Raw genomic sequence first — 17212 nt, 5'->3', positions numbered from 1 at the left:
CCTCCTCTCCACTCGCTCTTGCGCCGCACCACCTCGCAACAGCGCGCCATCCTTCGTCCTCCCTCGCCTTGCCCTCTCTCTCTCTCTCTCTCTCTCCTTCTCTCCTCGCCGCTATTTCCACTCCTCCCCTCCACCGAGGACACGCGAGGCTTTTCTCCTTCTTCGGTATTCCTAGCCCCCCTCCCCCCTCCCTCCTCTTCCTCCGCGAGGATTCACTCCAGTGGCGTGAGTTTACTCGCGATTCGCGAGTACACCGAATGCCTACACCGATATTCGAACGCCTCCTCCTCCTCCTCCCTCCGTCTATCCGTCCCTCTTCGTTGAGCTTGCTTGCTCGACTAACGGAGAACGGAACAAGAGGAGGAGGAGATCATCCTTTGGAAGGTCGTGCGATTTTTTGGAGATCGATTTAAACGATCGATCGATTTAAATTCGAAGGGAATAAACGTGTTTTGATTTTTCTTTCTTTCCAGAAAGGTGAAGAAGGTCTGTCTGTGTGAAATGAATCCTTCTGACGATGATGAATCCTCGCGCGAGTGACGACGACGACGACGAGGTGTGCGACGAGAGGTGAATGGAGGGCTCGGATAAAGAAAGTTACGTCACTGTTGGCGCGTTGCTGGCGAACCTCGACAGCCTCTCGTCTCCTTCCGTCCCGCCCCGCCCGTCCCGACTCAGGAGCGGCAACACGCACCGCGGAAAGTCGACGGACAAGGTAGCCGCGACCCGGATTACGAGTCATCGCTTCCCTTCGCACTTTTCTTTACGGGGTCAAGGCACTCGCGGTTCCGAAAGAGAGGAGGAGTAGGAGGAGGAGGAGGGGGGAGAAGGAAAAAAGTCGGCGAAAGAAGCGGTCGGGATCCCCCCCTCCCCTTCTCTCTCATCCTCGATCAGATCCGTGATCGATGAGTTTTTCGATCCTCGATCTCGTTTCTCGCCGGATGGAGAAGACGAGAACCTGAACGAACGAACGAACCCTCCCTTCTCTGTTCTCCAGATCCACATTTTTCGTTCGCGAGATTTAGAGATTTTCCTTTTTTTCTTTTTTTTCCTCCTCATTCATTCTCGACGACGACGAGGACGGCGGCGACGGCGATGATGCGACGTCGGAAGCAGGGGGAAAATTTGGCACGGCTATAAATATACGGGGAACGGGAGAAATGATAATAATGCGCGACGCATGGCGGAACGTCAATGACCAAGGATTCGGCGAGCGGTGGCCAGGTAAACGGCCCGAACGTTGAACCGACGAATGACCTCCGACAACACCGGCCTCCGTTTTCGCCGCCGAAATCACCGCGGAATAATGTCTTTACGGCCTCGTGCTTTCGACTTTTACGATCCTCGTTAAATGAATCTCTTCCTTCTCTATATATTCCTGAGCTTTTCAGCTTTCGTGACCGAGAAGGAACGGAGATTGCTTTTTTTTTCCCCCTTCTTTCTCTCTCTCTTTTTCCTCTTTGTGTCGTCGTGTGCGATCTCTAAACGCGAACGTTTTAACAGCTGCTCCGATTGTCGTCGCTTGGAAAACGTGATTTACCGAACTATATCTTCGAATTCCCTTCCTCCCTTCTCTCTTTCTGATACACGTTTTTTTGGAAACGTTTTAAATTTTTCGAAACTATTTGGACCGACCGTGACCTCGAAATCATCGTCAAACTTAGACTGTCCTCAGCATCTTTAACTTCATATACAATATATGCATATTTATACAAATCTATCCTCAAAGAAATCACGAGCCAACTTAACGTAATCCTTAATTCCTTCCTCCAAGACTGACCATGAAAAAAACAAAACAAAATTCTCTTCGAACGGTGTGTTTCCGATTCTGAAGATTGGATTAAAAGTTAACGATAAAATATCGTCGTGAAAAAGAAGGAACAAATTTATCTTTATATTTTCGTCGAAGAAGATTTCACATCCATCAATATTTTCTGTCTTCTTTCTAGGAAGGAAGTTGACGGCGGATAGGAAGAGGAACGGCGTTGGAAACGGATTCGAAGGAGAAAGGGGTGACGATTGTCGACCTAATAAGACCGAGGGGGATATTCAGGGACACCGGTACAGAGAGCGGAGAGAAGGAGAGAGGATGGACGTCACAGGAGGAAAGGAGAAACTACTACCGCGTTGAAGGGAGTAGGGATGAAGAAAGGAGAGAGAGAGAGAGAGAGAAGAGGGTCGCTCGGTCGAAGACACGAGACACACGGCGACCGCTCGTTACATAAGTAAGGTAAAGGATCTCCTCTTCTGCTCTCCTTGAGTCGATCCACATCCGCGATTATGCCACTTTCCATCGACCTCGCTTCACCTCGGCTCGCCGTGCATCGACACCACGTGTGTGCGCGTGTTTGTGTACGTGCAACGGAAGCTCGTGATTTCCTTTATGGATCGAAATCCATGAGCTTCCTTGGAAAAGAAAAGGTCGAATCAGGATTTCCAGCCATCGAAAAGAATCAATTTTTCTCCTCCTCTCCCTCTATAAAGATCGAGGATGGAATTGAAATTTTTTTTCTTAATAAAAAATTGGTAAAAATCATCGAGACATCGGTTGAAAATTAATTAATTACTCGGAGGAGGAAATTAATCATTGTTATCCCTTTGAACTGGAAAATTTGAAAATGAAAAGATTAGATATAGTCCGAGGCGAGACTGTCACCGGGAGACAAAAGGAATTGTGTCAGTTTTTTTCCTCCGGAACACCTGGAGAAGAGGAGGCAGAGAATTATGCCAGCCCGTTCTTCAGCCCCCGCAGCATATTGTCCGGGAAGCTTGCCGCGGGGGAGAAAAAAGGTTTATTAAATTTTTCATTTTCCTAGAATCAAATGATTTTAATTAAGTCTTCGAGTCTTATCTATAATTGGTTGTTTCGTTAATTGCCAAATACTTCGGTATAATATATTTGCATTTCTTTTCTTTCTTTTTTTTTTTTTCAAAGAATCTTCTGTATAAACAAGAAGAACAAGACGTCGAATCGATATGATCCTGAAATTAAATTTTTCCGGCCATATAGTTGTAAACAGGAAACGGGGTAATGGATTACGCCAATAAGAAAAATGTATCGAACAAAACGTATCATTCTGTACTATGTAAAAAAAAGCGTCTTGCTTGGTTCGATCAATTTGTTACGTCCGCAGTTTTTACGAAACATTCGTTCTCCGATCTTTCTTTTTATTCCTCCTCCTTCTTCCTTCCTTCTTCGCTCGCGATGTAAAGTTAATTGGCGTAGCGCGGTTATTCGATTTACATGAGTCTTAATTAAGCAACTTGCTACTCTTGCTCGTCTCAACGCGTACGAAATTACCGGCCTGTGTGGAATTTTCGAAGCAATTGTTACGCGTTTTATGCTCGGACGAGGGAAAATGCTTGGACGGATACAAATCCTCAAGATCGTAAATTCGCCTTTTTTAATATCGCACCGCGGTTAGGGCCGTAATGGCCCGCGTTCGTTCATTCGATATATATATTTTTCGACGAATATCACGCCCTCTCGATTAGCACGCCTCCCGATGGAAAAATCGTTTCTCGCGATCGTTAACGTCCCCTCGGATGGATGGGACGCTTTAGAAGTTTATAGTCCGGGTTACGGTTCCTCGGTGAGATCGGTGATATTGACGAGTCGTTGAACTTTACAATGCAACTTCGACAATAACGCGACCTTGCCTTTGAACGGCGGAAGAACACTCGAGCGAAAAAAGATCTATAAGGAAGCGTGTTTTCTCTCTCTTGCGTGGAAGATCCTCGATAGAGAGAGAAAAGTGATACTCGGTATTTAATCGAATAGAAATTACAAAAAGTTTTAAAAAAAATTTTAACCGGTAAGTTTGATTTATTTTTCTTCAATTTTTCTTCAATTCGTTGCACTCGATATAGAGTTTCTCGCGGACAAGAAACGCTATAACCATCTAGCGGTCAAATGGTGCAACTAAAATGCCCCTGGCAACGTGCAACACGATGAGCTATCGAGCGTGCATTTTGCCAGCTGATGTTGGATATATAGACACCTTCTTTACCATCGTAAATCTTTATCCAGATCCTTAATTTTTTTTGAGCGCTTTGAAGTTACAATTTCTTTTTATTTCGTTTCGAATCTCTCAGTTATTAAACGGATAAAAAAAAAAGTCATAAAGTCTTTGTAAATAATTACATTTATTTATTTATCAATTTCACAGTATAACAGTGTATACGATACGCTGAATATAGAATAATCTCTGCTTTTTATCGTTTACTAATTAAGGCGATTAGTATGTGAGTGTGATCGGTAAGAACATATATTATATAGCACGTGTACTTTTTTTTTTATTGGTCGTCATAATATCCTTTTGTCGCTCTTTCTTCTTATTCTTCTTATCATTTTTTTTTTTTTTTTTTTTATATTTTTTTATATATATATAGAGGTACGCTACCGTTTATTTGCCCATTCATTTGCACATTTATTTCATCTCTTCTCGACGGTAACACATCTCTACCATATAGTACCGTATATATATATATCTCAACAACTAATTAATTTCTCATAAAACGTTAGTTTTTTTTTTTTTTTAACTTTATGTACTCGTGCGGATAAGGCCACAATTAGTGTTTTTTTCCGCGTGTGCGTGTAGCACACTCGTCCGGCATGCGTGTGTAGATGCGTGTGATTCTTTTTCTTTCTCTTTCTTTTGTATACTTTATTTTATTATTATTATTATTATTATTAATATTTTTTTTAACTTTTTATCATTTTTATTCAATTTGACGTGGTTGATGCAAAAATGCTCGCGAATTTATATCGCGCATTCGCGAATATATATAATTGGGCTCGCGTGAAAAGTTAAAATTATTCTAAAAGAATAGGAAGTACATAGGAAAGGTAAAAATTTAGTTCATAATCTTTGGACTATATATAACGTAAATTTAAATATCTCGTATGTCGAACTTTTTGAATCTTTTAAAACTTTTTCATTCGTTGTCAACAACTATGCACCCGAGCCCCATCGTTTTAATTAATCGTTCGTTATACTCGAATTTTGCACGAGTGTTACTGTACAATATCGCAGAGCGATAGAGATAGAGATAGGGAAGAGAGAGAGCAAGAGAGAGAGAAAAGGGTGCAGTTTTTTCGCGCATGTTAAAGGCATCGCGTTGATGTGTATGTGTATAATTGTTCGCGCTTTTTTGAGTGTATATGCGTGTATGTGTGTGTGTGTGTGTGTGTGTGTGTGTGTGTGTGTGTGCGCGCGTGTGTGTACGTGTGAGTTAAGTTAAATAAAAATAATATTATCCATATATCAAATTTAGTTCCGTAAGAATATATAGGATCCATCTATTTTTTTTTCCTCTCGTTTTTTTTTATTTTTATTCCTCGCGTTTATTCTTATCGCGCTCTTTTCTACCATTGTGTACAAAGCGAAAAGAAGAAGAAGAAAAAAAACAATAACGTTAAATAACATCACGACAGTACGTAGCTTCGTTCCATTCTCCAAATATATATATATATATATATATATATATATATATATATATGTATAATAATTTCAACGACTCGCCGACATTAATTATAACGTTAAGGCGTTTCGATTCTCTTTCAATTCTTCGAAGCAATTTTCTTCGAAGTCTTTCTGCAACGCGCGAATATTTATCGTACGCTCGTTCGATATTCCTCGTTTCAACACCCTCGGTTCTTGGTTTCTCCTCGATCATTATCTGCCCGAGGGAGAAATCAGGAATAATCGGAATCGCAAATGTGACTAAAAAAAAGGCCTCTAAAAAACTACGAAGCTAGCAAGTACCCCCGTGTCAGCTCGCGCGCTCTCTGCTTCGAGAAAATACCGCGTATTAAATACCAAGAAGAACAGAGACTTATCTATCGTTTATCTATGCGAAAAAAAAATTATCGCGAAAGGATATCCGATTTTTTTCTTCCGACTTTTTCCCCTCCTCGATAAAAAATACAGCATTTCTCCGCTATGGACACGTATATTAATATATATATATATATATTTCCTGAAAATATAATATCGAATTGGTATCGGAGAAACACGGTAATTTTTATCGCGACATCCTCGATCATCGTCAAGATTGATCGACTTTCCACCTTTTCCCGAAGCGGAGTCTCTTTTTCTGTTTCGAAGGCAAAAATTTTAGCGAGGATATATATATTATACATATTCGCGTTACACAAGCTGGACACCGTTGTATCTCAAATTCTCTTCTCCCCTCCCTCCCCCCTCTTCCTTTCTTCTCGTTCGTTTCCTCTTCGCTTCGATGTTGTTTTGCACCACCGAAATGAACGTTTACATGAGCTTCATCTTGGCGCAATCGGGGCAGATGATGTCTTCGCCGTCGGTGATGAAACCGCGGCCGACCAACGAGGTCTTGCAACCCGCGCAGATGAAACAGTCGTTATGCCAATGCCTGTCCTCGAAAGAGATGAAGCGAGTCCCGCCAATGCCTGGATAATTCGAAACGGAAATTTCAGAAAAGTGAGAAATATGGAAGAATAAATATTGGAGGAGAATTAAACCTGTTATCGGTTTGGAGCAGGCGGTGCATCTCTTGGCGAACAGTTCTCCGAAACAATCGGCGCAATAGGGCTTGTCGTCGCGAGACGTGAATCGCTGGCCAGCCAGGGAATTGTTACAGTTGCTACAGGTGAAGCAGTCTCTGTGCCACGGCTCGTTCTTGTACGTTACCCCACCGCTGGTGATGATCTGAAAACGATAAAAAAAATCTCTTTTCATCTTTTCATCAACTTCCTTTCCTTCGAGAAGGAAGCTTTCCTCTTCGATTATCGGTTTAAAAGGGCACTTTGCATTCTTCGAAAAGGGGAAGGATTGGATTTCGTTCTTCACCTTGTTGCACTTAACGCATCGAGTGGCAAACTTGTCCTCGTAGCACGCGGCGCAATAGATCTCCTGCTCGCGCGGGATGAAGCTCTTAGTCCCGATCGGGTTCTTGCACACCACGCAGCAGAAGCACTTCTCGTGCCACTGCCTGGTCTTGTACTCCATCTTCTTCGTACCTGCGAATAAAGAAACTCTTTTTCCTTTCAAACTTCCAAAACTTTCCCTTCAACATCGATCGTTGCACGTTACTCGAAGGAGGGAGAGGGAAGTGGGATAAAGAAAAGGACGACCACGCGTTTTGCAAACGCTTAGACGATCGCGTGCGGCGCCTCGCGAGCTAATTCTCGACGGATGAGTTTTCCCGCGGCTCGAAGGATATTCCCTCGAAGGCAAGGAAAGCCAATCTTGCCGATTCGAAACTTAAACCGGTTTCGAATTTCGGTCTCTCGCGTTCCAACGGACAATAATCCTTCACGGCCGTGTTATCGGGTTGGGAGAAGGCGTTTCGTGACTCTGCACCGTTCGTGTGTCTCCACGCGATGATAGAGATAGGATAGAAAGTTCAGGTGGAAAAAGTCGCTTAAAACCGGAAGATCCCCGGCGTTAGATAGGTGTCATCTCCTGCAATGCGGTTTTTAAAGTTTCCTGTGCCTACAGACTTTCTAGTCACGCTAATAACCTACATAGAACGGCTCGTTGCGCTCGTACTTCGACTCCACTCGTTTCTTCTCCCTTCGTCGAATACTCCACTCGGATTTGAGTAATTTAAAGTGACAATTCTTTTACATCTGATCGAGAACAGAAGGAGAGATACGTTTCTCGTGATTCCTCCGTTTGCAACACTTTTCGTGGGCGTTCCATTTCTTTTTCGCGCTCCTTCCTCTTTTCTTCAAGGGCAAAGTTAACGATGACTCGCTATTCCGAAAGGTGATCTAATAGAACTGACCGGTTAAATAACATTATCCAACGTGAGTCATCGATTCTGACAACGCTTATTTTTCTTTTCTTTTTTATCGAAAATGATTTTGTGAGAATTTCCACGAATATATTCGATACAGGATTGCATATCAATGGAATCAAGGAAGGTTTGCATATCTGTTTCACCATCTGTTGCTGGCAATCTCGATACATCATACATCAACGCTTTATCATCCATTATTATCCGCGAGGCATTGATAAATGAATCCGATCGCAGGCCGATCGGTCACCGCGAATTAACCTGTCCCTTGTAACACGCTCTCCTGCCGAGATCCTTCTCGTTTATCTGGATCTAGATACCATGGATACCACGCTCGCATATCTAATTTTGCGCACGTTGAGAACGCAGAGGAAGTACGAACGTTGAATCAGGTTGCAACAGTGGAGGAACATGTTTCTCTAATTTTCTTTTTTCTTCCTATAACGGAATACAATAGCGTTCAAGAGAGATAGTTAATCATTCAGAGACAGTTGTTGTATTCAAACTAACTCGTGAAAAGTATGGAAAATGAAAAATTAAACTATTGTAATATGGATTCGAAAGATTCGTCCAGAATGATTTGGTAAAATTTATACAACGAAATCTAGAATCTTGGTTTTCCTTTCTCTCTCGAAACGAGGAAGTTGATTCGAATTCTTAGCTTCTTTTTAGGAAAACGCTAAATTTTCGACGGAATGGCGGATTCCAATGGTCCACCGTGAGTCAGGACGAGGCTCGTGACGTCACTTCGTCCAAGCAATACCTCCGTATATGTATAAAGTCTGATGGTCCAAGGCCGGCGATGTGGTAATCTCGCGTTACGCGCGTCGCCTTACCTCTTTTCCTTCGACCGTTCTCCAACCGCTCTCTCTCCGTCGTGGCCGTAACAACCGAGTTCTATTACGATTCATCATAATCCACCGTTCTCCTTCCTCCTTCCCAATTTTCTTCCCTTCTTCGATTTCCCTTCGCCTCGAGTTTTGCGCGGCAAGGCTTCGAGGAATCCGTCGAGGGCCACGCGATTCTCGGCCACGTCGAGTCTAAATATAAGCACGATCTAAGACGACCAATCCTGGATGGAACGGAATTTCGTGAAATTCGACGCGAAACGAAATTCCTCCTCCTGTTGAACGCGATTAACCGAGAAGAATTTTTTCAAATCGCGAAAAAAAGTCGTTGAAATCTTCAATTCGCTCCTTTCTTTTTCTCGGGAGAACTCGAATTTCCACTTTTCCTCGCTCGAGGAAAATTGAAATTGTCGCAAGAGAGGAGATGATAATTCGTACGATTTGCTACGACGCACGAATATCACACAGCGCAAATATCTAGGAACATCTGACATTGGCTCGAGTGACATCATCCGTATTAATAAAAATTCTTATCCGCTCAGTTTTTTTTTCTTTAATTTTCCTTTCCTTTTTTTTTTTTCCTTTTTACTTCCTCGATTCGCGTGTAACTCGCGAGGAGGCGGAGGGGGAATCTCGTTATTCGAGTTTTTCGGTCGGAAATACGAAACACACGAGGAGGATAAACGCGAGGCGAGTGACATCATTATTTAATCCGCATCGCAGCGGATTCCACCAGCCTGTTTTGCAACCGAGCAAACAAAAATATTGCGCTACACACGCACGGGAGGGATGCCCCGTTTCATTAGGCGGATTTTCCGCAATACCAGTGTAAACACTCGCGTGACGCGACTCGCGAACAGAAGGAGGAGGAGGAGGAGGAGAAAACGAATGGAACGAAATTAAACGGGTTACCGAGAAGACTCGTTAACGTTGTATCACGTGTGCGTCGTCGTTGCGTAGCAGGAAGCATCGGCCACGCTTTTATTATAATCCGAACGACGCATTCGATCGCGTTGCTTCGAGCAATAACGCGTAAATCATAAATCTTGAGCGGGCGATTAACATAAGAAACCTGTCCGTTTGCCTCTCTCTCCGCCGCGTGATTATCTCTCTTCTCTAAACACACCGCTCCGACTCGCCTGTTTCTTTCTTTACATTATCGATATCTCGTACGATGTCTCTCGTTTGTCTCTCGTTTCACGATCGATGCGTTCAAATATCCTCCCCACGTTTATTATCTATTTATTCAACTTCACAGTCACGGAAAATTCGTTACGAAAGAATAATCCTACCGCAGAAAAATGAATTATTATATCGTTCTCCCTTTTCTTCGATCCTCCCCTTCGAATTTCCTTTTATTTTCCTTTCCCCTCCCTTTCTCTCTCTCTCTCTCGAGATCGAGTTTATCGCCGAGATTGCGCGACTTCGACCCACGATCGGCGTGCCGATGCCGACCTTAAGCGAAACTTTGAGAACGGGACCTTATCCGCCGCCCCCGCAAGACAAGTTTTGCAACGTCCTCCCCAACACCGATCCGGAATACGTCGAGCGAGTATCGATTTTTCTAATCTTACATTAACAATAATAACAACAAATTTATTCTTTTCCTTTTCGAAATTATTTCTCGTCACCTGGATCCGCCTTTTTCGGGTCACCGAGCTGGCAATCCTTGCCGAGGCAGCACCTGAACTTGGGGTCACCCTCCATCGGGAACATGCTGAATATCGCCACATCCTCGTCCTTCTCTTTCGCCCTCCTTATCCTCTCCTCGCCCACCGTCTTGGTCTGCAGGTGAAGCTTGCTCGACAGTCGTTCGCTCAACGCGTCCGTGGCCATTTCTCTCTCACCACCACCCTTTTCAACCACCTTCAGATCAAACTTCGATGCCAAATCTCGAAAAACGATCAACTTTTCGATTTCTCACTCCAAGGGACGCTCCAAGAGAGATCGTTAAATAGCGCGTCGAGGATCAAGAAGAGCTTTCATCGAATTACGCCATCCCCATTCGAATTGGGTAGAAACGAAAGGGAAGAAAAATAACGCCTTGGAAAGTTTGTTTTATCGATCGAGACGAAAAAGCGACCCGATATTTCGCGACACGTTGGAAGAAGAAGAAATCGGCCGATCGTGCGATTGGCCCGGAGTCTTGCGAGCCACTGAAGCAGCCGAAGCCCGCTGGACTCGCCGTGCACACCGCGAGCACGCGCAACGTGTGTTCTACTCCTCTGATAACTTCGCCTTTCCGCTCCACCAGACCCACACTCTCTCTCTCTCTTTCTCTCCGCCATCCTGGAACGCATCCTCGAATATTTATATATTTACGCGCCGGCTCCGCGGAACCCGGCTCCTCCTCGAGATTTCGAGATCTCGATTCGACACGCATTCATTGCAGACGAATTTAATCTTCCAAATCATCTGGGAAAATTATAGAATTTCTCCTAGATCGAATCGTTGGTTCGAGAGAAGAATATTATATTATTTATTTATCGGTTCGAAGTTTCGATTCGATATTTTTGATTAAAAAGAGGGATAATTGACACGTCCATCAATGGCGACGGTCGTTTGATGTATTACAAGGAAGAGGGATTCCTCGTATCGAGCTTCTCTGCGCCGCGAAGCGATGATTAGAAGGCGAGTAATTACCAAGACGGAGAATTCCCGTGAATTCGACGACGAGGATTATCTTTTTAACGGCTGTACAAAGGGGACGTAATAATGGAAAAGTATTCTCGTCCGAGAGGCTAATCGTTCGTGATTCATTGAAAGAATCGTGGCGAACGACACGTTCCTACGATAAGGGGATCCTCGAGCGAGCAGAAAATCCGCTTAATTCGATCATCGTTGCTTATAATCTCTTCCACAACTCGTGTCGAGATATCGATCCCTTTCGATCCTCCGTTTTTGGATCAAAGATTCCTCGATCTGTCGATCGATGAACACTATTTTGCATAATCGTTCCGCCGAAAGTGAGCGGAATATGTGGAATATCCACGTAGTTTCATCTCTCTCTCGAGATTTAACGAGACTCCCACGCGAGTCGAAACCAGAATGTACCGTAAATCGACTCGAATCCCTCCCCCCTCGTAAGCTCTTCTCGTAAGAATCTTCTCCTCCGACGAGCATATAATACACGACTCGCTATTCGCTGCAATCCGCCATTTTACCGCGGCAGATTCAACGCCGCGCCTCGGTTATTTATCTCGCGTACTTGACCGAATTATCAGCGGGCCGGAAGTGGCTGCCCTCGAGCCTTTTTTTCTCGCCGAAAAAAAGAGAGGGAAGGAAGAAAAGTCGGGTTGCTTCCGAATCGAGATGTGAATCGGCTCGTTAATTCGGACGCGCTGTTACCTCGTCGTTCCAATTATGTTGGAAAGTGGCCTGGAGAGCATGGCCGCGGAGGTGAATCACGCGAGTTATATGGGTCGCGGCATACAACGTCTGCCGCCTTCTCGAAGGTTGCACAGGCGATACACGCGTACATCTCCTTCCTTCGAGACGATTCCTTATCGTTATGGATACGACGATATTTCGACTCGAGGATTAGAGGAGGAGGGGGGGGAGAGTTTTTACGTTCTCGCGATAATCGGGCCGAGAAGGCCCGAGGAAGGCCGAGCCTTGACTCGGTTCCCTTAACGAGAGGAGTTGATAATCGTAGTTCTCCTCGTATTCGGTCAGTGATTCATCGTTGTGATCGGAAACAGGTGGTTGGTGGCGTTTTCGTTTCGATCGCGTCCAGAGAGTGTCGTTTCTCTTCACGTTCGCGGCGATGGCGTGGCCGTGGAGAGGTTATTTCGGGAGAATCGAGCGGGTTCGTATTTTTAAACCGAGAAGAGCGTATTTCGCTCGAGAGCGAGTTTTTTGGAACGAGGCTCGCGACCAGGATGGAAGGAGAGGTATTCTGAGAGGTGGCAAAAAATAGGAGGAAAGGAGTGGAGTTTCGTGTTACGTACCGGCACGGAAGATCTCGCCGCATCCATCGCAACGGCTGGCGAATTGGGCGTCGTAACAATTCCCGCAGTAGATCTTGTCCACCTTGCTACCGAACTGTTTGTCCACCAAGGACACTCTGCACCTGTTGCACAGGAAACAGGCCTCGTGCCAATGCTTATCCTTGTACGACAAATCCTGCAAACATTCGTTTTCACGGATGGTATTATCCTTCGATTCGAAACGATATATGGAATGCGGGGACGGAATGGAAGGAAGGAAGGAAGGAAGGAAAGAGGAGGGGAGAGGGGATTTATCGATTAGTCGCTTAAAGGAAACGAAATTACGCCGTGCCGTCTACCTTTTACAATCCACTTCCTGTAATTTCGACGCGGCGAGAGTGCACAGGTTCGAATTCGTAAATTGTAAACATTCGTTTCGAACGATTAAACGCGTTTATTTACGTACGCGAACGTAAGCGAATACGCGTGTTTCCATTCGAGGATTAATAACAATACGACGCGTCGGCCTCTAAGCGTCGATAATCGTGTTTATTCGAGTTACTCGAGTCGAGGAGACGACACGCGGCGCACACGTCTCGTACGTGAGAGCGAATTTTCCCTTGAAATCGAGCAATTTCTTTTTTGGGGGCGGGGGAGGGAACTGCCTGCCGTGGAAAAAAAATTTACGCGCAGATCCGGCTACGTTTCCCGGCTGGATTTCTGGCTTCCGTCTGGAAAACAAGAAATAACAACGACAGGAGGCAACGAGAGAAACGGAAATAATCTCCTCGAAGCCGATACGGGCACCTGCATCATCGTTTCTATTTCTAGGAATGAGTAAGTCAACGCCCATGCTCGTATCGCCACCTCGTCGTTACACGCGAACTGATAATTGCCGATTTTTTTTGCGCGACACTCTCGCAAATTCCTCGAAAAGATCTCTCTCTCTCTCGATCTCTCTCGCGCCGAAGAAGCTGAACCGATCGATCAACCAGTGCCGTGTGCCGCGAATCTAAATTTAGGGGAAAACTAGATTCGTTTTCTGCCCTCGTTTGGATCGTATCCAAATCCACGAATCGTCGTCGTCGTCGTCGTCGTCGTCGTCTCGCGAAAGATCTATTTCCATCGAGCGCGTTAACGATACGACGTAACTGAGGAAATTAAGGAGGAAAAAAAAAAAAAGAAATGGACAAAGAGAGACGAAGTGTATCGTACCTTGGAATCGATACCGATGATTTTGTTGCACTCCTCGCACCCATTCGCGAACACGCTCTCGTAGCACTTGATGCAGTAAGGGTGCTCGTCCCTCAGCACGTAGCGTTGCCCGGTCAAAGACTCGTCGCACTGCCAGCAACAGAAGTGGCCGCTGTGCCAATCCTTGCTCATCGCCTTCGTGTACTCGCCACTGAAAATCAACTGGAAAGAAAGAAGAAAGAAAGCGGACAATTTAGAAACGAGATACGAAACGATTGCAACCGGATTTCTCCTCTCGGAATCCTTCTCGTTAGACCCGATCCCCCGATTTTTAAAAAAAAAAGAAAATCGATTCGAAAACGACTCGACTCTTTCGCCACAATTTTTTCTTTTCTTTTTTTTTTTTTTTTTTGGCAACGATTAGAACGACGAATCTCTCGTCTCGAATTCGAATAGAGCAAGAAGAAGGAAAGCGCGGATCTTTTTCAACACGATTCTCGTGTTTGGATCTCGAGATATGTGATTTCCAAGATACGCTCCTCTCACAGCATCGTTTTCTTTTTTCACAGCGTGTGCTTTCGAAATTACCACCGAGCCCCGCAAAGTTCCTCGCAATCTCTCTCTTTCTTTTTTTCTTTCTCTTTTTTTTTTCTCGTCGCCGCTTGCGTACAAGGTGTTTCGATAGATTTTCTGGTAATATGTACCTTGGTTGAGTGCTGTTGTATGTGCTGGCTGAGTATGTTTTGTACGGGAGAGCATATAATATATATATACATATATATATACGTAGTATGATAAAGAAAATGCTTGGTGTATCGTTTCAAGCAGCCCCTCTCGATCAGACGATCGAGAGGATCTCGCGTCGCGGAGATCTTTGCTCCTGTGAGAGAAGCCTCCCCTCGGGGGGCGAGAAGTTGGCATTCGGTCACCCCGGCCACGATCGTCTCGCGATTTTTGAAATATACTTTGAAATATAAACTCTGTATTTTTTATAAGCTCGTTCGCTTATTATTCGAAGAATTCGTGAAAAATAGGCGAGATCGAAAATAATAAAATTATAAATCGAAGCGAAAAATTTTGGCGAACGAAAATTTTCGTTTATCGGGGTGGAGAAGAAAGTAGGTCGAACGGGAGGGGACGAATAGAGCTCGCGGCCAAAACATCTTGTTTTTCGCGTTTTCCATTCCATCGATTCCTTTTCTACGTATGCATACAATCACCGAGATACAAAAAAAAAAAGGATCTTTTTCACTGGTTAAGAAATATCGGCGGCTAAGGGTGACACGACCAACGCCTCGCCTCGACGAGAGTCGCGATCGTGGATGAGACGAAGAAGAAGAAGAAGAAGAGGGGTGTCGCGAGAAAACGTGATCGGGCCGATCCGAGTGAGATCTGCAGCCAGCACATACTCTTCGATGGCGTGGTGATTGTTCTGCGTGCTGTCGACCTCGGTGATCGTGACCTCGGCGTTCTGATCGTGGCTCTCCCTGCGCTTGGTCGTCTTCTTCACTTTGCGAACCTTACGCTCGGTGGTCGTGTACACTACACTGTCTACGTCCGCCATCGCCGTGCTTTAATTCGAGCTTTCGGTTCCGCGCGCGTTTACCGCGATGTCGCGAAGGATGTATATACGGCCTCGGCTACTTGCGTTCCACGGAGAAACGAGGAGCGAGATGAGAGAAAAACCGGGGATTCCAGAGGCAAAGGATGACGAGAGAAGAAGAGGAAGAGGAAGAAGAAGAAGAAGAAGAAGAAGAAGAAAAGACGATGGCTCGATGATAGAGAGGAGAGAGAGAGAGGGGTTGATCGGTAGGCTGTATGGGAAATGCGAGACAGGAGCGTGGCTTCGGAGTGTTTCCGCGTGTACCCAGCAGCTTTCGAGCTTGCAAACTGACTGAAATCTAGGATCGGCGCGCTCCGGGCGTCATCATATCGGGACGCTATTTTCGGCGTCCCGACGACTCCAGAAACTCGCCGCGCGCGTCCGCCACCCTCTCTCCACCACCCTCCTCCTCCACATCTGTTTTCTTCTTCTCTTCTCTTCTCTGCGTCTCATCCTCCTCGACCTCCTCCTACTCCTTCCTCCTCTTCTCTCGATGCAGTGTGCCGGGTGCAACTTTTCTACGACACCCCTCTTTCTCTCACGCGCTCCCTCTCGCCTCTCCTTTCTCCTTGCCATTCCATTCGTCTCGTTACCGGGTTACAGGTTAAATCCCCCCTTCCCCTCTCCTTATTTCTTTTCGCTTCTTTTCTCTCCCCACGTTTCTTTATCTATCCCCCCGATCAACATATATATTTCTGGACTCTCCTTTAACGACGGAATTCTTCTTTTTCTTTTCCACCAGGTTTTTGACGAGGAATTGCGAAGTATCCTCTCCTGCGGATCCCCTCGTCTCATCGAATCGTGAGAATAAATTGATCATGGATAATGTAATCGATGGAAGCAGATTCAATTCTCACTCGAAAGATCGTAAAATCGCGTTACGACCACTTGAACCACGGTTATGGAATTTGGCACGCGTCACCCTATCTAGATATACCGTCCACAGTTTGTAATATATAAAGTCATTTCTAAAATGTAATCAGAAGATCGATTCGGGAAAGAGAGAGAGAGATGGACGGCGCGTCACCGGCACGCGATCGACCATCGATTCCGAGGAAACATCGAAGTGACGACAGGATTGATCCCGTGCCAAACAGGTGGTTTCTCGTTGACGTTGAGGAAGGGCGGGAGAGGGAGGGAGGGAAATAGAACTAGGGGAAAAAGAAATGCACATTTCGTTGTAATTGGGTCGGAATGTTTCGCACATCACCAATACGTCTGTATCCGCCCACTGCGTTCTAACCGTGGTTCCTTTCGCGAACGATCGTCAAACCGTAGCGTCAGGCCAGTCATCCGCGTATTTCGATAAAGCCACGATGGCGGACAGGATCGTCGCGTTCCTCGCCAACGTAATCGCTCGATTTCACGGGTAAAATCGCGTCCCTCTCGCGACGGGGAGATATTCGAGGAACGCCGGCCGCTTTATAAATAGCCTGGGAAATGAAAATCGGCCGCGACAGGGGGAGGACGTGTGATCGCCCACGCGGTTTGGGAATCGCGGCGGCGGCGGCCGGTAACATAATATCGGTCGAGGGGTCCGGAAGAGGGCCGATTAAAAATATAACACCCGGTGAAAAATCGGGTCGACCAAAATTAGTGGACCGCCGCCACCACTACTTGGATATCTCTCGTAGCAATAGCCGAAGGGAAAAGGAAATATCCTGTTCGAAAAATATTTATTACCATCGATCGATCTTAACGTACGATCCATGGAATCGTAAAGAAATTTGGGAATCAGGGAAGAATTGTCTCGGAAAAGACAGCTCGAACTCGAGGAAAGGAAACTCTAGAGAAAAATTGTCGCGTCGTAAACACTCGAATGCGATATATATATATATATATATATATATATATAT

General features: G+C 45.3%; 2 protein-coding genes across 17 annotated transcripts in view; one reads left to right on the top strand and one right to left on the bottom strand.

Moving 5' to 3' along the window:
• The window catches only part of LOC408294 (protein FAM76A), a 46635-nt gene extending 43517 nt beyond the window's left edge, over positions 1–3118 (top strand). The window contains exons 8-9 of one of the 2 annotated variants that reach the window (XR_410422.3): positions 474–715; positions 1950–3118. The gene's annotated coding sequence lies outside the window, so the exon portion shown is untranslated. The remainder of the gene's footprint in view (positions 1–473; positions 716–1949) is intronic. The other variant, XR_410423.3, reaches the window with a different exon arrangement.
• Positions 3119–4350: 1232 nt separating this feature from the next.
• Positions 4351–17212, bottom strand: part of LOC410211 (four and a half LIM domains protein 2) — a 67805-nt gene continuing 54943 nt past the window's right edge. For 12 of the 15 annotated variants that reach the window (XM_026443379.1, XM_026443380.1, XM_006566016.3 and 9 more), the window contains 5 exons: positions 13775–13975; positions 12581–12755; positions 6831–7000; positions 6503–6689; positions 4351–6430 (listed from right to left, as the gene is read on the bottom strand). In XM_026443379.1, coding sequence (XP_026299164.1) covers positions 6273–6430; positions 6503–6689; positions 6831–7000; positions 12581–12755; positions 13775–13975 — 891 coding nt within the window. In that variant the 3' untranslated portion in view covers positions 4351–6272. Of the gene's footprint in view, positions 6431–6502; positions 6690–6830; positions 7001–10261; positions 10791–12580; positions 12756–13774; positions 13976–15162; positions 15714–17212 lie in introns of those variants that run through there. The other 3 variants (XM_006566019.3, XM_016914248.2, XM_016914249.2) reach the window with 3 other exon arrangements.

The sequence above is a fragment of the Apis mellifera genome, linkage group LG10 (genome assembly GCF_003254395.2).
Source record: "Apis mellifera strain DH4 linkage group LG10, Amel_HAv3.1, whole genome shotgun sequence".
In the NCBI taxonomy this organism is placed as follows: Eukaryota; Metazoa; Arthropoda; class Insecta; order Hymenoptera; family Apidae; genus Apis; species Apis mellifera.
Note: the sequence above shows the minus strand (reverse complement) of the source record. Positions and strands in the feature narration are given on the sequence as shown.